The sequence below is a fragment of the Calliopsis andreniformis genome, chromosome 1, assembly GCF_051401765.1.
Source record: "Calliopsis andreniformis isolate RMS-2024a chromosome 1, iyCalAndr_principal, whole genome shotgun sequence".
In the NCBI taxonomy this organism is placed as follows: Eukaryota; Metazoa; Arthropoda; class Insecta; order Hymenoptera; family Andrenidae; genus Calliopsis; species Calliopsis andreniformis.
In genome coordinates, this window is record NC_135062.1 from 16,760,340 (window position 1) to 16,784,172 (window position 23,833).

At 41.8% G+C, this 23,833-nt stretch overlaps 2 protein-coding genes and 1 long non-coding RNA gene across 3 annotated transcripts; 2 read left to right on the forward strand and 1 right to left on the reverse strand.

Annotated features, from left to right (window-relative positions):
• The first annotated feature begins 1,117 nt into the window (after positions 1–1,117).
• Dbx (homeobox protein Dbx) lies at positions 1,118–19,897 on the forward strand. The gene is made up of 4 exons (XM_076379174.1): positions 1,118–1,988; positions 6,353–6,562; positions 7,800–8,080; positions 19,031–19,897. The coding sequence occupies exons 1-4, from the start codon at positions 1,118–1,120 to the stop codon at positions 19,271–19,273; spliced, it is 1,605 nt and encodes a 534-aa protein (XP_076235289.1). The 3' UTR covers positions 19,274–19,897.
• Positions 19,880–21,900, reverse strand: LOC143179997 (prostaglandin reductase 1). The gene is made up of 4 exons (XM_076379514.1): positions 21,566–21,900; positions 21,140–21,434; positions 20,777–21,053; positions 19,880–20,702 (listed from the first exon to the last, which is right to left on the reverse strand). Exons 1-4 carry the CDS (start codon positions 21,735–21,737, stop codon positions 20,361–20,363), a joined length of 1,086 nt encoding a protein of 361 aa, XP_076235629.1. The 5' UTR covers positions 21,738–21,900; the 3' UTR covers positions 19,880–20,360.
• Positions 21,901–22,129: 229 nt separating this feature from the next.
• On the forward strand, positions 22,130–22,936 carry LOC143180068 (uncharacterized). The gene is made up of 2 exons (XR_013002074.1): positions 22,130–22,254; positions 22,381–22,936. It is a non-coding gene; the product is annotated as an uncharacterized LOC143180068 (long non-coding RNA).
• The last annotated feature ends 897 nt before the right edge of the window (positions 22,937–23,833 follow it).

Sequence of the window (23,833 nt, forward strand, 5' to 3'; positions counted from 1 at the left end):
CCTTTCTTCCCGCCTCCGTCTCCCTTCCGTTACCTTTAAACGGGTGTGCGCGCAGCGCCGTTTGATGGGAGTATGATTTTATTACGGCATTACCGAGCGAGCCAAACCCCGAATTGCTCGGCTTATAGTCTGTATTATCTCACCTAAGAGGGAAATGGAGGGTGGAGGAGAAGGAGGAGGAGGAGGTGGACGGGGGGTGGAGGGGGTTGGCTCGAAGGGGTGGAACGGTACGAGGGGGAGGGGGTAGGGTACAGAGTAACACACTCCTTCCCCCTTCTCTATGTACACAGGAGTCGCTGCCTATACGTTGAAGGGGGCTGTTTCGAGGATCCGTGCCACGGGGTGGAAGCAAGAGAGCCAGCTATGCGCCTTTGTCGGCTTTCATTCGAGGGTTGCACGCTCTCACGTTGCGCTGCCACACTCTGAACACCCCTTCTCGCCCTCTCCCTAGAGCTCTCGCTCTATCCTTCGGCCCTCTGTGTCTCTGTGTGCTAGCACGCACGTCAGTTGACATTCCGCTGCCGAAATCGCACGGTCCTTCTCGACGTGCCGCTTTGTGACAGTTCCCGCGGTGGTTTCTTGCGCGCTACGTGACACGTTCCCGCGTGCTGGACTGCTTTGTGATTTTAAGTGACACCATGGCACCCCCTGTGATCGTTCGCGGTTATTATTGACCCCTGACGTCGATTCTTCGCGAGAACTCGGGGAAACGAGTGGAGCTGGAGACAGTGGTGATGTTCTCTTAACCTATCTTGACTGACTTGTGACTGTAGAATGTATCATGTCCCTTCCCAGATCTGTATTCTTCGGAGTAACGTGGAAAATCGAGGAACCCTGTCGACAAGTTCCATTTCCTCCCCTGTTTCGTAGAGTCTGACGAACACGTGGTTAGGTACGAAGTGAGAAAGTAACAAGTGCTAAACCCAAAGAGAGAAGAATATCCTTATGATACAATGCAGCAAGTGGACAGTTTAATCTCCAAGGATTTATGACTACTCCTAGGACCACCTCTAAAACACTCCAAGTCGGGTGAAGGTACCCAGTAAGTAACCCACATAGACTAGAAAAACTGAATCAACAACTGGGTCGAACTAAAGGAAGTCCAGGGAGCCGTGATATGTTTCCTTCGTCAGCGGCGATGCTGAAGAATCTGCAACAGAGTGCAATGACCTCGCCCTTTTTGATGGAGAACCTCCTCCAGAGCAAGGCGTCGCCCGGTGCCGATCTGACCAGCTTGACCTTGAACTGGGCGGCCAGTTTGGTGGCGAGACAGCGTGAAAGAGAGTGCGAGGCGAACTTGAGGTTCACCAGGGAGAAGGTATCGCCGGTGAGCATGGATCAGGAACAGCTGGACCAGCGATCCTCCGCTGGTGCACGTGGCGGCGATCGACCTAACCCCGTCATCGACTGCAGGGATCACCAGAGAGCCTCGATGAGGATCGACCGTCAGAACGATCGGATGCAAGCTCTCCGCGAGAAGGATGGGATGGAGAGGGGCCAGATCACCTATGTCGACGTGGACAACGAGAGGCTCGACGGCCACGTAATCGTCGATCGTCTCTGCGCGATGGAGAGGCTCTGCAACGAGAGGATCGAGAACAGGTCGAGCTCGGGGGTGGACTCGTGCAACTCGAACGCCGAGGAGGACCCCGCGGGCATCGACATGGACAGCGGCCTTCAGGGCGAGAGGGAAAAGGAGGACGGGATCCTGGGCGAGCACCACGTCACGTTACAGCCAGACAGGCGGTACGACCTTGGATGCAGAAACGTCATGCACACGTCCGACGAGATGACGATTCAAGGGGAGAGAGAGGTGGCGGTCGAGCGTGTCGTCGACAGGATAGGTGAGAGAACGACCGCCTGTTCCTGCGGCGACGAGCAGTGCTTAGGACCCGTATGCAGGACCATCCAGGAGAAGGAGAAGCCGCAGCTCAAGTTCAGCGTCAACGCTATCCTCGGAGGCAATCATGACAGGCGACCGCATTCTGGTAATTTTGCTCACCTTGAGCTCGCGTGTAGTTCTTGGTAAATAGTAATGGGGTGTATAGAAGACTGAGGTTACACCCCTTACACCAACGTGTTTTAGATGCTCTGGGGAGTATTCTTAAATTGATTTGTATTATCTAGATTTAATGCTAGGAACACCTACTAGGAGGGGAGGTAAAAACTTCTTAAAAATGGGTTCTTGCAATATATCTTTAAGTTTGATATCCAAAAGTCCCTGTTGGCGCAATCTTTTCAAGATAAATATTTAAGAAGTGTAGGTTTGAGGAACTTCCTCTTAGGCTCCCTTCAGACAGTTGAGGGTTTAATATGTTTGGGGTTAAATAACTCCATATTAATAACTCCATATAATAGGTCCTAACAACTGGAAGTATTTAGATCTCATTATATTAAGCAACGTGTAATTAGGGCTAGTTATATCAATGTTTACCTTTGAGTTATCATTGGTACAAGAATGACGTCGATAGAATAGGGCTAGGGTTGTCGAGGGCGTCAAGAAGAATCTTAGTCATCCTAGTAGCATTTAGAATGTTGAAACAAAGCTCACCACAAATCAGTGTCGCCAGCAGACTTCTGTCGTCGGTCCCTAAATCTCATCCGCACACCCTCAAGACGAGTCGCAGCGTGCGTGCGGGGTGGAGCAGGACGTCAGCTGGTCCGCCACTTACCTTCACCCCAATATTAAGCCCTTACGATTGGTGCCTATAATATTAGACAAGCGGCAGGATCCAATGATGTATTACGCTCCCTCTTATCGCGTTTCCTTATTCACAGTGCTCCTAAGCAACGCTGACGCTAAGTTGCTTGAGCCATTACCGAAACATTTTGCTGCATAATTACTATTCAATTAGTTCCATGGAAACTCTGCTGCATAGCATTATCAGCATACTCAAACTCTTCAATTTTGCAAAAAATATAGTAGAATCTAAATTACCTGCACTTTGACTATTCTCAATTTTTATTACAATAGTAGAAGTTTAAATTTCAGTAGATGGGGGGGTTTAAATTGTAATTCTTGTAGAACAGGTCGAGAATTCTAGGAGGAATCTGGTTTGACTAAGTTTCAATGGATTTGGGTTGCACTGATTCTTCAGATAATGAGTAATAAGGCTGGGACATTGAAATTTATATGAAATATGTCTAATGAAATTTAAGCATACCCTACAGTATTAAATATTATGCATATTCGGTGTAATAATAATAAAACTGGTACATCGATTGAGATTTAAGTTTTAATAATACTCTGCTAAAGATGAAGTTAGCTGTCAGAAGGATGCTTCAAGTTTCAATCTCCCAGTGCTCTGGAGAATCAAGATCCTATTCTACTAGTGAACCCTCAGATCAAAGACCCACTCTCCCAACCACTATCCACCTTATCAACCCTCCCGAAAGCCATCGAAAAAAACAATATTATCAAAATCTTTCCCAGCAGCCTGTTAAAAAAGCCTCGAATCCGAAAGCACTTGACGGTACATCAACCGTGCAGTCTCGGCCCAGCCACCCCACCGTCCTTTTTTTTCCCGCCCGCCCCCTCCCCTCTCTTCTCCACCGCTAACTAGTGATTGACACGAGTCGATAAAGTTCATATGCGCGTACGATAAATACATAAACGTAACGCAGACCACGCGAGAGATGATGATAGAAAGAGAGATAGCTCTGGCAGGAGTCGAGGGGAGGGAAGCAAGCGAGATGGTCCGTCAGGGGATGAAGGTAGATAGGTGGAGAGGCAAATGTTGCATTTAACATTGGCGGATTGCGTGCATGCATCGGTAGAAGAGGATGCCGACCACGGGGGCCACAGGGGAGGGAGGAAAGGAGGTAGAGGGCATAGTAAAGGGTAGTCGGGGAAATTTGGTGCGCTCGAAATACGCGGGGTGGGGTTTCATGCATTTGTCGGATAGCGGATGCATTGACCGTGCCACGTGCATGTGTTACATCCCTTCCCTCACCTCTCCTCTCATTCCACCCCCTCCCCCTGCCCCTCCTCTTGTGTGAATCCATCGCCTCCGATAGACCCTCCAGCATTCATGAGCTGTCCTCGTACCACCCACCCCTCTACGCCCACCCCCACCCCCTGTACTATCGTTCGCTCCGGTCGGTTTGTACGTCATGTCGAAATGTTGTGTGAAATAATTGCGCGAAAAAGTGATTGGCAACAAACTCGAAATTCATCGACGGACCCGAGCGAACGCCGTGGCAACCGGCGGCCGCTGGGGGTGGCCAGGGGTCGAAGGGGCGGCGCGGAGGCTGGAGTGGATGGGCGTTTGACGGGAGAGCGACGTTAAATTTCGAATAGCATTTTCGCCAATCGTTGCGCGATTTACCAGCTTCCCTCGCGCTCTCGCCACTGTCCACCGCGGCTGCCTCTCGCTCCCTCGCAGCCTCTCGCGGCAGTCGTCCCTCGGCCTCCCGTTGTTTTGTCGCTATTATTGATATTTTTCGATACCCCGCCGAGCGACACGGGATTCGTGTCGAATAGATGGCGAAAAACTTGTAGCCCTGGGTTGCTGGCGCTTCGGAATTTATTTTCTGCGAATCGCGCGATTCTGCCATGGAGATTACGATGGGATGTGAATATTTAGGAGACAGTACTGTATCATGTGTAAATATTATAGAAATATCGCAGAATGTTAATAGAAATTTAAACAGCAATTTAATAGTAGCCTAGTGGGGATATTGCTAAGGTCCTCAAACGTTCCAGTAGGTGACTATATCCTGTACGTGGACACTATCACTAATTTTATTTAATTTCAAGTTCGAATTCTAATAAAAAACCACTACTGGGAGGCAAACGTCGAAGTATACATTTTTCGGTTATCCACTTATTAGATCATTTCACATTTCAAGTATTCAGGTATTGGGACATTTACTCTGAATACTAAAGAGAGCTTCTTCAGGCTTAAATCTTGCTCTAGGTAATCGAGACTCTCCCCTTAATCCACCAGCTGCATTAAATCCCATGGCTAACGTCAAGAGGGAACAATTGCATTTCTTGGATTCTCGATCGAGTTAGCACGTCAGACGCAATAAATCTCGGCGCACCGTCAGCCCGTTAACCACGGCGCTAAGACAAACAAGGTCCTCTATTACTCCGCGAGTGCATCGAGGAACGCGTCGTTTCCTGCCGTGCATAAATCGTTGAACTCCCCGTTGGACCGCGGGGAGACCTGCAGCAGTGTCTACTTAATAATGCATCAAATGCCCCTAATCCCAAAGAATAACCACCGATATGTTGTACTCGGGCGGTGGACGGATCTGGGGCATAAAGGAGGGTCTTTAAGCCAGGGCAGAAAAAAAGCAGAGCTCTACAACTGTAACAACACGCGTTCAACTGTTCTGGATGGCCTCGACAGACTGGAGTATAATCTTCCGGCGTTTTCGTGGGCCGCGGGGATGGTAGTCGCGACAAGGGAGTCGAAGGAGGTGGAGCAGCTTAAAAAACGATTCCCATTCAGTGTTACCGTTGGAGGTTAAGCCGTTATTAGTTGGCCACGGTGTGCGATCCTACAGCGGGGCGCTCCTCTTATTGGCCGGCTAGGAAAACAACGATAAAAGGCGATGAGTATTTTATGGGGTACACCGGCACAATAGGACGTCGTGTATGGGCCATTGTTGGGGCATTGTCTGGCATGAACGCAAGGCAAACCTCTCTTTCTCCTCTTCTCCGCTCGATTCTGGCTTCTTGGGCGTCCTGGAAGGGGAGAGGGGTAGGTCCATTATTTTATTATTTTCAAACACGTCATCTATCGTTCTCTCTTTTTTCTCTCGCTCCACCGAGCTGGGCGTGGCCAGTTGACTGAGAAAACAGTATGTCAAAGATTGTCAACCCTCTTGGCCGCTGTCGAGGCGTGTAAATGATTGTCTGATAGGTTCATGAGAATACCGCAGAATCGTTCAAAGAGTGTATAACGAGATGCAGGGTTTAGCGCGTGTTTGGTGGAAGGATATTGACATATTGTTTCGCATCGATCATTTTGGGGTACAAAAGATTAGGTCGTTCTAAGGTGTTCTCGCGTATCAAATATCCGGGTATTTACTCTGAAGGTGTTGAAGCGTCAACAGGAGCTCGGGCTCCGCCTCGAGCTGTTGAGGAGGGTTCTGTTGGGGGTGTCAGCTCGAATTATGCATCGCAAGGAGTACTACAAGTCGAGAGCTCTGTCGTGCGAAAGTCTGGGACCTTGCGCGTTTCACGGAGAATTCGCCCAAGCGAAATACATTATTTAAGAATTTTAGGAAATTATTCCTCCCCTTTCCGTGGAGAGTAGTAGTCAAATAGTAGAGAAAGTGTAAGAAATAGTTAACACTTCCAAGGACATATAATTTAATCGATCGTGTTACTCTTTTCCAGAGAATTTTCAAGGACTCCCACCTGAAGCGATACCAGCGTTTCTGCAAAATTTACAAAATTCAGCGAACTATAACATAGCGAAACCGATTGCCAGACCAGCGGCTTATCATCCTTATCACAGGCCGAGTCATCAACCCCCTCAGCGTCATTTACCTCCCAATGCGCATCATACACTGCAGCAGTTGTTCTACAGAGGACCCTACCTGACAGGTAAGCTCTTTATTTCAATACTAAATATCCTCAATTTCTCATTAGTATACACATTTTCCACAAAATAAATCAATTCCTGTATTAACGATATAAACATATAAAATTGAAGTTAACAGCCCTTTCAGTTTTTAAAACCACCATCGCAGAATATTAAAAAATCGCTATGCAAAAATAATCAAAGTCCCAAAATTAATTGCAGAATATAATCTATCGATAGAGAAAGAAAGTGCAATGAAACAAGGGGTGATAGTGTATTTTCCCAATTGAAAATTTCGTCATTTCGTCTGGTTCGTTTGGGACTAGGGGAAAAGTTAATAAACAAGCTGGACGGGAGACGGAAACACGGTCTCGATGAACAATTTAAAACCCGAAACTTCCGCACATGGCGCGATAGCGTATAAACGCGGGCGCGGGGCACGTGCGCGTGCACACACGTGGGTTTATCGAATATCTTGTTATAGGTAGGCTCGTATGGGACATGGAGTGCATATGAAGTGCAGCGAAAGCACTACCATATTATGTACATGCACCGTCACAAGCAAAATGCACGCATGCAACAAGTGCGTGCAAATATCATCGGGCGCAGATAATACTGTCATGCTCAGCTTGGCAATATTGTACAGATACGATCTAGAGATTCAATTGCCCGTTCGTTATTAGATGACTTTGATTCAATTACCGTCGCGGATAGCGCTCCAGCCTTTGATGTACGAGCAATAAATTTCGGCTATCCGTGCTTTTTTCCCGAACCCTGATAGAGTGGTTTCTCGCTATCAAAAATCGTTCATGATTAATCGACCCGTATTTTGGACTCTAGGCTTCCTTCTAGGTCCTATTATTTGAACTTTCTTATAGTAGATCATTTTTTTTGCTTCATTATATTCAGTAGTTTTTAGTGCCTTTAATTTTACTGTCTTCGCTGGTCTTACATCTACAAAAAAATGAGGAGGAGGATGCCTTATATCTTAGTAGGTGACCACAATATCGCCACCCATGAGAAATCCATGAATTAATAATTAAAATTACAAAATGACATTAGTACTCTAGGTGTCAGATAAAACTCTAAATTTTGAGACACTTGAAAAAGTTACTAAATAGGTATTTAGAACTTTAAAAGTTAGCCTAGGGAAATTGTGGGCATCTATCTTATATTTCTAGTATTATAGTAGTGAAATTTCTTCTAACGCGTGTTTGTCACGACATAAATTTTCTCAAAGTGCGACGATGTGACCCTTAGTTGCGGGTTCCGGAGCTGGAGGTCATCACCCAGCGACCCCAGGAGGAGGAACAGCATTTCCAGGTGCGATTCAAGGTGGTCTGGGCGATTTCACAAGCACTGGCCTGGTATTTCCGTGGGCAACAAACGCGCGTGGAAAACCGCGTCGAGGGATGATGCGAAGGGCAGTTTTCTCGGACCTCCAGAGGCGTGGCCTTGAAAAGAGGTTTCAGATACAAAAGTACATCAGCAAACCGGACCGTAAGAAGCTCGCGGAAAAGCTGGGTCTCAAGGATTCTCAGGTGAGTGGAAGTAATTTTATGTCAAAGGAACAAGTGCAAGGTTAGAGGAACAGTATGAGGAAAAGGCAATGATTAGAGTGTTAATATCAATTATCATCAGTTACAATGTTATCACCACTGTGTTAAATTCAGCAAAGAATTCTGTGTTTAGTTCAGGGTTTGATTATGATTGGTTTGCGAATTTGACGAGCTAACACGTCATGGAACGTAAATTGAACGCTTCCATGGTACATGGTGTATAGTGATTATACGAGATAATAGCATCGAGTGTGCCATATTCAGGCAATCTTCCGCTTATTATAGTGTACAGACGCGTGTCATAATCAAGCAGCTTGCTTTGGAGTCGATAAAGCAACGAGATACTGATGAGGAAACTTTCCTTCTTCTTCTAAAATTGTCTAAAATAAGATCCGCGCTCCCCGTTCTTTTATTTGTATTTTTAATTAATGCCACGAAGTGTGCCACTTAATCCTCGTTAATAACCGCGCATAATAAAGAGATTAATTGTAGCGAAGAGGCAGAGAGCGAAGGTTACCGCAGAATATATGGTGCCTAATGACCTTATTAGGGCACTAATTGTCGCTTTAACGAAGTACGAAACCCTCTGTTCCCAACGAAGCATTTAATTCAGCAACGAAGCCACCGTTCTCTCGTTATTCCTTTCAACGAACTGATAGAGACTAATGCTCGACTCTCACTCTATAAACCGACGCGAGCTGATTTAATAATGAACCTAAATACGTATAGGTAGTACTCCATGTTTCGATATTATATAAAGAGTCTCATATCTTACATAATACACGGCATCCATCAGCCTTGTGCCTGACCTAGTAACAGAAACGAAAACTTACTCTTAGCATTAGTAATAGTGTTTACTGATAACGCAATCACCTGTTTACTTTCCTTCGAAGCGTGTAGGTTTAAAATAGTAAGTAAAGTGGGCTTAAAGGACATAAGAGTGACTGAGGAATGAGTTTACGCTTTTCGAAGTCGTTAAAAGCAAATGAAGCAATTAAAAAGTCGTTTAGTCATTATGGCTTTCCTATAAACGTTAAGAGAGCAGTTTCTGACGACAGCCAACACGATTTTGGGGAGTTCTCAGAGAATATCGCCATCGGTTTAATTAGACTCTTCTGTTTGCATTAAACTACTGTGTATGAAATTGCAGTTCTGATTGGGAAACTTTGGACAATAGAACTCTTAATTGGTGGCCATTTTATGACACTGTCAGAGTAATAGATTTTCACAGTAATCCCGATGTTGAACTTTAGTTAAAATATTATTTAAAATTGTTATATCAGTCCAACAAAAATTCACTGCTCTTGAATGGCAATTAGAAATGTGTTAATTGAATAATTACCATGAATTAACGACAGAAATAATCAACAGATAACTACACTGCACTCCTCGGTATCTGGTAGCGATTTCCAAGGACCTAACTCGAAGTTCGATCGCTAGAGCTATCGTAGTATTGCATAGACGTACATAGGAGAAAGAGCGGCAGTAGGTGCACATAGAGTCAGGAGCACATAATACCCCCGGTTTGGGGTTAATCGGGCGATGCCAGTTCATTAGCTGCACACGTGTACTCACACGTTCTCGCTTATGTATACACCGACGCCCCGACGCCGTCGCCAGCAAACCAAGCCTGCTGTGGCGACGCTAATAGAACTAAACGATGCCCAGAAAATGGCACTGTAACTTAATTTCATTTGATTTCATGAGCGTGGTTCGCCAGATTTCAGCAAGCACACGGTCACCAGAGATGCGCTTGTTTTTACCTCTCTCGGATGCAGTTTCGTTTCCCCTCAACTGTGATCCTCTGAGCATCAAAGTTAGCTTAAAATTCACCCAAAAATCGCCAAAGTTATCTCGACAAGTTCCACTAAAAAATGTCCCCCGATCAACTGAAACAATATCATTACTCAATTTGACGATTTTCGCCCAAAAATGGCCCCGTTTGTGTAGCCTGCTCTACCGACGATACGATGATACATTTTGCATATACACGAGCATATGGTCGCATGCAGATGAGGCGCAAATAAGGGTAAGAGATAACCATTGGTTAGCGAGAGGCCGAATAGAGGGAGATGAGCCGGGAAACGGTCCAAGAGGGAGGGGAAGGGTACGGAAGGATATATTCTCATGTATAATTCACACCTCGAGCGCCATGCCTCCACTGCCATTGGTTGAGGCCCACTCTGGCTGTGGTTTTACGAGAAAATCCAAGGACCACGTGTACATAGAAACAGGACCATGCAGGGCACACATACACGCGCGCAAACGCTACCAACCATCCCCCGACACTTCCGACTTCGAGTAAATTGACGGTCCTTGCGAATCCACAATCCGCATACAAAAGCTTCCTTCTCTTTCTCTGCTTTTTCTTCGCTCTCCTCTTTCATTCTGGACCGTGGAACAATCGGCAGTACCAGCATGGGAGTTCAAGGAGCTCTTCTTCTTTTACGAGCGGAGACTCACGCATACCTATGCGATTTCACGATCTAGCGTAATAAGGTTGAAGAAGGATGTCGTCAATCAGCATGCTTTTTCGATACTTTTATTCATTACCTTTTGAAGGAAAATTTGGAGAGCTGATTAGTTGAGTCTTGAGATAGATTTAGAAGAGCAATATTCTGAAGATTTTTTTTATTACATTTTTTTACAGAGAGTCACTATAGGAGCTTGCAAGAAATTAGTCCAAAAAAAATCGTCTAGATGTAATTATACTTACTTCTTGAAAGTTCTAAATTTTGGTACGGTGCCAGAAGAGTGCCATCGAATTTTCTTTTAATTTCTTGTCTTCATTTTTTAATTGAGATGATAAAAAGAGAGGGCGTGAAAGGAAGAAGAATTTCCAAGTTGTTGAAGGGTATGTTGAATGTTGTGCGATTTGAGGATCGTAGTTCTGCGCACTTGGCTGCTATCTAATATCACGGTTCACCACACGGACCTATAAAAGCGATTATTGTCTGATGATGGCTTTCTCTCTTCCCTTGAGTTCCTCTCTTCTGTTTCTCTTAATAATATTGTACTGGGGAATACCAGATGCCAGTCTTGTGATATTCTCTAGCGTATCTATCTATGACAATAATCTTTGCTGTCTTCTAATTGCCTCTCCATTATATATTTGCATAAAATCCATCTTTTCAAAATATGTATAATTCTCCACAAAAAATAAGAATTCAGATCTACTTCTTATGTAATCTGAATTTCAAAATAAGCTAAAAATTTTAATAAACTCTGATGAGGGTTCAACATTGATAATAAAAAAACCTATGCCTCGAATTGAATAGAATATTTATCTTTCAGATTGATTGTGCATTATTTTTTATCGTATTAGCTCGGTTTTATGAATCTTTGCTGAGATTTAATTAAAGACTTGCGGTGTACGGGTGGATGATAATAATAAAGCTTTTCCAAGGGGTAGTCTGCACTGCGAGAAGCGGCATTGGGGGTTGAGGGGATAGGAGAGGAGGCAAGGTGCCGTTTCACTCAGGTTCGAGCCTTCACTACAGTTTATGACGAGGGTGGGTTTAAGCGGGACGTCGAGGGTTAAAGGGGGATGACTAAAGTAATTAGTGATGGTGAGTGAACTCGCCCTTCTTCGGGCATGTCGTCGGCGTCTTTGTTCTTTCCCGATTCCTTTAACGACAAGAAAACGTTGACTTACCTTGGAAGCACATTTTGCAGAAAAATTGGTGTAACATCACCATTTCCTTCTTTTGCATTATTATTCCATTACTTAATGTAATAACTACGCTTTTCTTAGTTGGTTGAAAAGGAAATTTAATCGATACTTATGACTCTAATTATAGTATACATTCCCTTCTTTTTTGAAAATAGAAAAAATCATTTCATAATTTAACTATCAAAAAATTAGAAGTAAAAAAATATAAGCGACTAGAGGGTAATTTCAATTGTGAAGATTAGGGTTGCAACGTATTGTCAGGAGTGTCCATGTCGCCCATGGGCAGGACACATCAACGCGTCGACCTTAAATTGCCCAGAATTAAGAGGAACCAGGCACTTTTGTGCTCGAAACGTTCCCGTGCCGACGGGCGGAAGAAAGTGCAGGAAAAAGGTAAAGGAGGGCCGGAGGGCTTGTTATCTTTTTAATAATCAAAACCGACGGCGCCACGGTTTTCCTTCGTAGAAACTTGGCAGGCCTGTCAGAGTCACGCCAGCGATATTAATTCGCGATGTAAAGGGCGATCTTTTCCGCTTCAGTCGCGACAAATCCTTGATTGCAGGACTATAATCCTAGGGTCATGAGGAATAATTACTTCTCTTAATCGCAGTTTAGATCAATTGCTCACAATTAATTTATTACTTTCCTTCTATTCATCGAGAGATGCTCAGAGGTTCACAATCGAAAATAGTATTAAAAATTCTCTGAACTGTAAAACATTTCTTTCATAAAAATGACAATTTCTTCTATTAATTACAGAAGCTGGAAGGTCAAGAAATCCCGAATTAATTTAAGATATTGCTATCGAAGTGCCGAAATTAAGGCGAATGAATGGTCCCTGTTCAATCTTCTCATTTCTTCATCTCCAAAATGAGAGGGGTACTCTTCCGATCGGGACGTATTAAAGATTTAGCGAATTATAAAGGTCGCGGGAATAATGGCTCGCATTCGGTGCTGCTGACAGCCTATTTAGTCTCCGAGGAGAAAAAGAGGGGTTCCTTTACTTCAGATTTCGATAAGTTTACCTCTGATCTCCAATATTAAATTTGATTAAGACGATATACCGTCGCCGATGCCACTCGACCAAAATATCCAAAGCTTTCTTCACTTAGATTATCTTATTTCCCCTCTAAATAACAAAAAAACTACTATTCTCCCATATTTTAAACAATAAATTGATTTATCTAATCGCTTCACACAATTTATCCATCTTTCTTAGGCAGAACTATGCAAACAAAAGAGTCTTGCAATTAACACGAGTTGACACACATATTTGTCCTCAGATATGTATACTTAAAAAAGGGAACTGAATAGTTGCGACTCGATCTCCACGTAAAAGACAAGCAGCCTGCTCTTTCCCACGAAACTGACACTGACACGTTAGATAGATCGACCATTAGGCTTGTGTTTCAAGAGAATATAGAGTTTCCCGGATTCCATCGGTCGAATCAATTTGTAGCCATTAGGGTTGTTCCTCGCTCAAGTTTACTTTGGACAAGCTTTTGCTGAAACAATCGCCCGTAGTTCCCCATCCCTTGAAAAGAACACCCTCCAGTATTTGCCTAGTAGTCAATCTTGTACCCTGATCAGACTCGAAAATGTTGCACGATCTCCTTGTTTGTATCGTTTTTAGGAAGTATCGGATTAATGCTGAGATCAGAAGATTAATAGGGCACTTCAATATAATTTCTTTACTAATCGACAATAAGGGATATCTGTTCTCCTAGAAGTTTTAGTAAATTTTTTTAAGAATTTCTCTAAATTAAATTCTGTTTTTTTTTCTGTTTGTGGAGAATAGCGTTGACCTTTTCTTCCTTATTTGAGAATGGATCAAAGTTAAGGAAGCCTCGCGCAAGTCGGTCATAACGTTGCCCTAAACTCCTTGTGTACAGTCTGCGGTGGATATTAAAAACAAAGGCTGCCTCTTCCAGGGCATAACATGAATATAACGTCACGCAATATCTTACGGTTTAAGCTCTTCGGCTTAGCCCGTGGACCTTCATGCATTATGGATTCTACTTTGAGAAAGCGCCCCCGAAGCCAGACGAACTAAGAAACCATGAATATACAATACCGCGGTATGCATATAGATTCATCTCCTTTTGTAAATCAACTTTAATCACTTTCGGCGTGCACGCAAGTAGTTCACAAACCCAGCTCGATTCTCTCTTTTGGAGATCACTTGTCATTGCATACCTCCTGAGAACATTCAGAACACTTTGATCATGAGACACTCGTGGCAGAGAAAAAATATTCAAATCACCTTTGCGTGCAGTGGCTGGCCAAAGGAAATTGCTTTAAAATTAGAATTCTAACTTCTAAACTAGATATTTTATTTCATATGGAGAACACTCATCTATTTCTCGTCTATAGAACCGATTTTCCATAATTTCTTCAAAAAAATTATACTGTTTTCTCAGTTTACATATCCCCAAGTTCTAGTTTGGTGATTAACTTGAATTTCGAAGTTACTTAAATTGAAATCAATTTCTAAGAGTGCAACTTCAATACCCGTACGTCGGACTGATTACAAAAGATATGGAGATGATGACTGAATTCAGTTTGTCACGTGTTCCTTAGATCGGTCTGCAAAAATCTTCGCATGTCACAAGGGAATGCATTCGTATCAGTGTTACGACATTTCCCCAGGAAATATCGTTTCCCATTCGTGCCAGGTTGTATCCACTCGCAGCTGTAGCCCGTTATGCCATCGTCACGTAGACGGATTCGAAATTCGCAACTCGTACCCGAACTAAAATCAGCAGGCGATCGACGTTGATCGCGTCGACGATGTATCTCCTTTCATATCCTCCTTTCGCGAGATCGCGGAGTCGTATCTATAAAATCTGATAGGTCTATAACGATAAACGAGCTTCTACCCCTTTCTGCACGATAATGGTACATGCCTCTTTCAATTATTCAAATAAGATAATACCTATTTCTTTGCGAAAGTCTTATCTGTGTTGGAATCATTTTACTACTAATTTTTTTTTTACTAAGTAGCTATATGGAATACTTAAATTATATAACATGTAAAGTACACAAAATATAAATGTATACCTTCTTCGTAATCGTCAGATAATTCGAGAAAGAAAGGGTTAATAACTCCTAAATAATTGAAAACATAAAACGCCTGAATAATTCTCGCGAGATCCAAAAATCCCCAGATAAATAAGAGCCATTCGAAACGTCGTGGGAAGACGGAAACGGAAATCGATGCGTTCCCGTTCACGAGACGAGATAATATCCCCAGATTGTTGGCCCCGTCGTTATTCCTGGAGCCAATAACAAGGGGATTGTTCACACGATCGAAGAAAGAAGGCTAATTAAGCGCGGCATAGATTCAAGGACTGAAACGGATTAACACTATCATTTATCAGCGGTGGAGCTCAATTAAAGGATCGCCGATAGGACGCAGTCCAGCGATAAATCCGTAGGGCCGATTCCCACCCCCTCTATTAAGAGCCAGCTTCCTTTCCATACATCAGGCAACCCTTCGCCCGCAGGAATCGCGCCGGCAGAGATTCGTGCCATACTTTTTTACGTTTCACCCCAGCCCTCCGCTGACCGCACCGTCCAACCCTCCCTTTCCCCGAAAAAATCCCTCTCGCACCCTCTTCCCTGCCCCCGTCCCTTTTCTCCGCCTCTGCACCCTTTCTCGGCCCCCTCCTCTCCTCCTCGATTCCTCCGTTCGTCCGCGAGGGGGTTGGAAACACCAGGCGGGCGCAGAAAGGGGAAAGGGGCAGTCGGGAGGAGGGCGAGGAAAGGAGAAGCAAGGGAAGAGGAACAAAGAGGAAAGCAGAGGGGGAGAGCCAGCGGCGAGGAGGCAGAAGGAGGGAAGAAGGAGAGGGCGCGTGACGCGGAAAGAGAATGCAGAGGATGGAGGGGCAGAGGGTGAAGAGAATCGAGACTGAGGGGTAGTTCTGAGGCCGACGTCATAATCGATCGTCTTTTATTAAACTGCGCCAGATGGCGCCGCCGCGCTAGGCGTCCCGTCCCAGAGAGGGACAGGGACGGGGCGAGATAAAGAGGGTGTCAGAAGGGGGTGGCCGTGCTTGAGGGGTGGGGAGAGGCGCGTGGGTGGGCATTGGCGGAAGTAAGGGCGGTCGCGCGAGCGCGCCGAGGAAGGGAGCGAAACGGAGGAGAAGTTTGGATCGCGACAGAGGGAACGAGAGGGTCGGAGAGGGTGGCATCCGAAGGAGGGTGGTTGCAGCCAATCGTTTAACGATTACCGAGTTCTACTCCATAGAACGGCGCCTCGGACGTCGTCGTTACGCCTCGATCCTTCGGTCCACGACGATCGTACGAACCGCACCTCGCTCGAACGTTTCGCTTCCTTTTTAATGCGAGATATCCCCCGCGCCAGGGGCCGAGGGAGAATTATTCTCCTTATGGATCCTTAGGGCGAACGACGGGGCCGCGGGGATGATTTAGAAGCGAGGAACCGTGAACCCTCCGAGCACGGGGCGAGACTTTATGGCGATTCCGACACGATTGATATTGCGCTTTTCGAATCCGTATGCTCGTGCTATCGACAGGTTTAATTGAGACGCGGCCTGGGGAGGATTTAGAGGGTGACGGAGGGAAGAAGGTGTGGGAGGCTATAGACGATAAATTAAATCACTGTAATGTTGTGTCGGTTCAGTTGGAAGATCATATCCCTCATTTGCTGCAATAATTACATAACTCGATAAATAATTACTTTTGAGGTATATTAATATAAAAACACGGTTTTAGCAAGAAATGAATTTTTATTCTAGTAAGTGAGCGATATTCATTGTAGAATATTTTCACTTCACGTGTTCAGGAAAGGAACACATTCGCCCCAGTTTGCTACTAGTGGAGAATGGTACAATGGTAATTTCTAAAAATGATCGAAAGCTCAAAGTGTAATGTACAAATCCGTGAATAAGGGAACGATTCAACTTCCCCGAAATGCTTCGCGTCTTCCTCGCAGAACCGTGGCCGCTTTGTTACTTTTGTTATATAGTTCCAGGGTCCTGTCTGCCGCTGACGGGACAATCAATCACCGTCGCCACTCGCAGAACGTAAAACGAAAAGATGAAGAAGGATGGATGAGGAGGAGAGGGCGATCGGGAGTACGAATCCCTTGATTTTTCTGGAATGCATCGTTCCGTAATTTCCGGGAATTTAAAATCCGCGACGGCATCTATGAATTCAATTTTACCATATTTTCTAATTCCGCGTATTATTCTCCACTTCTTGTAATTATTTAGTTTCATTTCAGTAATGAAAGACGAGAACTAAAAAACTAAAAAACTTTAGAAACTTCGAAATTTGAAGATTTCAATTTCAATATTTGAATATTTGAACATTTGAATATTTGAGAATTCGAATATTTGAATTTTTAAAAATCTAATAATTCCTAGATCAAGATTCCTTCTTCTGCATTCACATAGAAAACCACCCTCTTCCGCTTTTGATTTTCGAGCATCCTCGTTTGAAGTGCTCAACCTTGAAGTGAACAGCGTCTTGGGCTCGATATTACCCACTCTCATCCCTTCTATTTAGTTGACAGGAGAATCGGATTTCAGCCGATTTTTAGGATCCGAAGATCCTCAGCTAAATTTAATTTCAAAGGAATCATGAATCGACTGTTATTAATTATTTAGTCAATACAGAATGAAACGAGAGTTACACGGAAACGAGTATTTTTTTTCATTTCGTCAGCGAGTATTAAAACATTATTGGGAAATCTGTCAGGCGAGATTGACGTTAGAAAATTGTTCGCGAAATTTGTTCCACTCGGGATCAACGTTAAATTGTCAGCGAGTGAGTTATCAGCAATCGAATTATTAAGATAGCTTGTCTCGAATATTATAAATCTACCACTGAAATTACTACATTATGCTTTATAAAACATTTCAGTATAAATATATTCCCTTCGATCTGAAGAAACAAGTAAAATATTAGGGACGTACTAGCGAACCAAAAATCTTGAAGCTTACAGAGTTTCAGAGGGAAGTTTTAGGGTGTCAAGTGCACCCACACCCACCCTGGCAATCAGTGAAAATTCGGAAAGCAGTTTAGGTAAATCAATCCGCGTCGGGGTCAACGCTTCGACGTAGCTTAAGGGTACGCTCGCGTAATAAAGTGGTGAACAGGGTGGAGGAATAGGGTGCCACGAAGTAGAGGCAGGAAAAGGGACGAGAAGGCCTGCGAGGGACGGAGGGGCGAAAATTTTCAGGAGAGTTCATGTGCATTTGACGTTGGCCCGTTCAGCGGTTCGGTAATACATGGTCTTTAATATACGAAAATCACGCACACCTTCTCACCCCCGTTCGTGGGGGTGAGCCTGAGACGTGGCTTCGTTCATGTCTGGAAACAACGGAAGAAACATCGGGGGTGCCCCGATGTTGCTCGATCCTAAAAAGGGTAGAAGAATTTCTAAAAAAGAAGAAAAAAAATCAATGAAACTAAATGCAACAGAATTACCATTCTTCTACTTCCTTTTTCTTAAAAAAGAAAACAATTATTCTTGAATAATAATTAATATGTTCAATTCTGAGAAGAAAATTTGTTGGACGAAAGTTAGCTACATGGAATTGAGGATCATCGTTTATCGATCTTTTTTTCCAGGTGCATCTGATATTTAAAGACATCTCTTTTTCTGTCTGATATGCTACGTCTTTATTTCCTGATAGTATCGAGACTAAAAAGCTAATGTTTTCAGATCTAATATTTAGTTGATTATATAACCCATTTGTATTGTATAGTAGTATAAAAATATGCCTTTATCGCCACATGTTTTTTTATTCATTATCTATAATTGCTCAGAGAAATGAGGAGCAGATATGTATGCACTAATTATGCAAGTGGGCTAAGAGAGTATAAGTATAAATATTAAGTAAACGCGTGGTTTTGGGAATGTGGGCTCTTAAAAGGATCGATTATGAACTAATAGCGTTTAGACGATTTCAGAGGGTGGCCCCAGGGAAACAGGGGAATTGAAATCACCGATATGGTGATCGTGAACAGGGGCAACCCTCTGTTTTTCCTGTCGTAATCTTCGTTTAATGATCGTTAAAGGACAGGGGGTAGCACGTGCTAAGAATCCTTTGGTTCCATTGGATTAAGACAACATCAGTAGCCCATCCATCTAAATTGATCTTCCTCAATTATCTACTTTGCAGTTGTTTTTAGACTTCTCTTATCTTAAGTAGACAAAACTAAACATAAGAATATATTGTAAAGAAAAATAATAAAAATACTAATTCTTTTCGAATTATTGTTCTCAGGTGAAGATCTGGTTCCAAAATCGCCGAATGAAGTGGAGAAACAGCAAGGAGAGGGAACTATTAGCAACAGGGGGTTCCCGAGAGCAAACTCTGCCCAATAAAAACAATCCAAATCCCGATTTGAGTGATGCCGATGGGGATCGACCTAGAATGGACCTAAGCGACGTCAGTCCGCTGACGAGTCCTCAGAGACCGGAAGAGCAAACGGAGAACGAAGAGGACGAGGAGATAAACGTCACGTGATAAAATATCACGCGAAATCCTGACAGGAAAACGTTCACTTCGACGAGACGATCGACAAAGGACAATTCAGGATCCGAGAGAGGCGATTCACAGCTGGTGAACGAGAAGAACGAGATCGATATCACATAATGAAGCTTCATCTCTCTAGATCCTAATCCGAATGATTCTAATCGAAATTATTATTTGACGGAACAGTTGCGGTTCGTAAAAGATTCAGGATTCTCAAAGAAATATTCCTGGAAGTTTGAACACATGTTGATCTTGTCTAAAATTATGTGGGACTATCAGAAGTAAAATTATGCATCTTCGTGAGTTCGGTAAAAAAATCCTCCTATGTGTATCCTGAGACCTGAAGGCTTTCATAATTTTTGATCTTCTGACTGTAAAATGATCTTTGCATTAGCGATAACATTGCGAGAGTACTTTCTGTTTCACCTATATAATTTACCTCCGTGTAGATCTTAAAACACGCTATATTTACAACAGTGGACAAGTTTGATGGAGGGATAAAATTTGTATTCATTTCTGTCGATTAATCATTTTTGATAACATCGATAACATTCCAGTGGTATAAAAACTATAGAAAGTAATCTGTACGATAAAAAATACTTGCACGAGTATATTTGTATAAATTTCTTTTCGATGTCACATCTTGGAAATGACATTTTTTTATTTATCTACGGTAAAAGCTTTGGCGCCAAACGGAATTTAAATCGACAAATGTATTATATTGTAATTAGAAGTGGATGTAAGTTCGCGAATTTTTCTGTAAGGTATCGTGTATAAGGTTGTACTAGACGTAACTCGTTACGATTCCTAAGATATGTACCTAAACTCTAATCATAACGCCGTTCGGCATCGAAAAACCAAATGTAATTATTCATTGTGATGCATTATAATCTGTGTAATATATTGCAATAAAACTATCTATGCCAATCATTACAAAGTTTCTACAGATACTTGTAGAAATAAAATTATAATAATAGTTGCAGGAGAGAAAAGAACAATATTGGTACAAAAACATGAACTTTATCAAAATAGTAAAAAGATACATGTACTTAAAAATATATCATAAAATATCATCTTCTCAAACTTTGACAATAGCTTTGCCAACATTCTTTCCTTGTAACATATCGGTGAATGCAACAAACATATTATCAAAACCTTTTGTAATTGTTTCACGATACTTAAGTTTCCCTTCACGTATCCACTGAAGATTTTTTTGTATGCCTTCTAGAAGGCGATCCTGCCAACGATGTACAATAAATCCTTCCATCTTTAATTCATTAAATACCATTGCTGATTGTACGATAGATGCTTTTGGTAAAGTTGAAGGATCTGAATTATAAGAAGAAATGCTTCCACATACAGATATGCGACCACCATGGTTCATTTGATACATAACTATACTGGAAACTTCTCCCCCTACCTATAATAATAATGTAAGCAATGATGAGATCATAAGAAACATAATTAGAACTGTAATCTATTGCTGTGACATACATTATCAAAGTAGCAATCGACACCCTTTGGCGCAGCCTTCTTTAATGCAGCTCTAATATTTTCTGTTTTGTAATTAATAGCAGCATCAAAGCCAAGCTCATTAATGAGCCATTTACATTTCTCATCTGACCCAGCAATACCAATAACACGAAGTCCAATAACATTTTTTGCTATCTGACCAACATGAGAACCAACAGCTCCAGCAGCTGCACTTACAACGAGAGTTTCTCCAGATTTTGGTTTGCAAATTTCTAGAAAACCAAAGTATGCTGTGTTCCTGGAATCCAAATTAGTAGTATTAATAAACAGAGACTCCTGTAGCTTATGCAGAAAGGTATTGTACATATTTTATAAAGTTTTTACCCAGGCATTCCTAAAATTCCTAGGCACAATGATGGTGACAAATCTCCAATATCAGGTAAAATATATGGAACTTGGTTTAATAGCTCTGTTTTATTTAATTTTTGTGGATTAATAATAGTATGAGTTCTCCAACCAAAGTAGCATAAAATTCTTTTCCCAACTGGAAAGTCTGAATTTTTCGATTCAATAATTTTGGCTACTTGTGAGCCAATCATTGTGGTACCTAGTGGAAACTTTTCCATGTAAGGGCGCATGTAAGGATCAACGGAAAGATATTCTGCCTCAACAAGGTATTCTGAAAATAAAATTGAATTAACATACATTAATTATTTATAGATATAAATAATTCTGATTCCAGCATAAATAAATGTACCCTGTCATTATTTTTATGTTATTATTCTTAACTGTGTAGAAAATGATTCTTACCTCCAGGCTGAAGAGGTGGTAATTCTTCCTCAACCACCTGCACATCAGTTGGCTTCGGTTCATTTTGGAAATGTTTTACTAATACAAATTTCTTTGCCTTCACCATGCTGCTAAATTCTTTTCTAAGAACGAGTAACCTTGCTACAGTCCTAATGGTTTCTCGCAATTTCATGCAACTTTGTAATCTAAGAACTATTGTTCAGCAACAGAGGCTCCAGTCAACTGATTGTGTTTTGCTCTCCGTTTTGCTTCCCTTTATACGTATATCACCATATATATCGTTATCCCCTCTTATTTTTTCATACGACGATGCGATACAAGATACATAACCGGCTCAATGAGACCTAAACCGCACTGTCATTCTGATAACGATCCCCTTTCGCTTCACTCTTTTAACACGCGACTGAAACAAGATTAGAACAGTACTCATCGCATAATGTGAAGTTAATATTTAACTTTAATAACATTGAAATAACATTTGATAGTACCGGAGTGGAGCGTGAGTAAATCGTAATCGCAATCGATAGCGTGATACGAACCTAAATACTGCAGTGTAATGGAGCAAAGTGTTTTCAAGCAGTACGATTATGATTCAAAATGATATTAGTAATTACTTTTGCGATACGACATTTGAAATCATCTGACATTTCTTGGAAAACTTTTAGTAAACTGATAGTAAAAACATCGAAGTAATTATGACATTCTACTACAAGCGCATAGGAAATAAGGAATTTAATTTACATTTATCGCGGTTAATGGATTATGTGAACAATATTTGTTAAGAAATGCGGTTTCTAAATTATATTTTATTACAGAGATGTATTAATTAATTGTTCAGAATGCGTTCATTTATTCAAATTATGGACATGTTCCAGCCATCTCGTGGAAATGCTCGTGAATTAAACTGAAGCATTCCAACGATTGATAAAATAAATAAACCGGATGATTTAATATCACGATACATCATTTAGTAATTATTATAATAATGTAAAGTAATAATATTTTTCATTCGCATGTAAAAAAGTATTGTATAACAAAGTAGCCACCTGTTCATACCAGTTTAAACACTAAACATTGAGAATTAGTAAATGTTCATTTATTACACACGTTACAGAATTACCAACAAATTTATATAATTCATTATGTAATGATACAGCACAATAAAATTGTTTGTTTATTACAATAACATGTCATCAAGATTTTATACTGCTATAACCTATAAAATGTCGAACAATTTGTTTATTAATGTACTCTTTTGCATTATGAGATCTTGTAGTATTTTTAGGGATTTGGTAATACACTCGGCCAACGAAAATTCTTTATTTATTTAAAAAACAATATTTACAGGATTTGGTCAAATGCGAAAATATGGACTGCGAAACACTATAACCACCTAGCGGTGAAACCTATGAACTAACGCTTGCAGCTAAAACGCATACAAAATGAAAAAATTATTTATTTATCAATTCACCTACATTTTTATAATATATAATTATTGCTTGTATTATATAATTAATTATGCAACGATATCCACCTTCGGAATTGTCCATTTATAACCAAAAACTACTTTAAACACTTATTTAACAAATAACGTTATGTCTTATTTATTTAGCAATATTATTAACAATTAGGACATCCAAAGCACTTATTAAGGTATAATAATACATTGTGCAATAATCTTGAGCGGAAATATAACGTAATGATTGTGAATAAACAACTTCTTAAAATGTATCAGGAGCCTACGCTATTGGAATCATGGATTTTCTGAGGCGGCGCCTATGGCCCCCTCGACGTTTCAACTTGAGGGCGAGGGGTGCGCGGGGTAAGTTCAAAAAATTTCTGCCGCCCAGATGGCGCCACTATACTGTTTCAAGAAAGTTATATCTATGTGTCACCGCTAGATGGCGCTAACAGTACAGTTTAGAACACTTTTAGTTCCGAATGACGCCGCTAGATGGCGCCAGGTATACGATTTTCTTAACTTTTCTAAAGGAAACCAATTTACAGGTTCAACCACTAGATGGCGATGCTTCACAGATCATGTTTTCAATGAATTACTCTTAGAAAAAAATACACAATTTTATTATGATAAATAGCAATTACTATTGTAAAAAATAATTTATTTATTTAGGTCTTTAGGGATTCTATGATTATTAACATATTCATAATCTTGTTCAGCAGAAAATAAATGGTTTAATTAGTGAAAGTGGTAGTGTATAATGATCCACGAAACATTTGTTACAACTTTACATTAATTTGTAATATTCT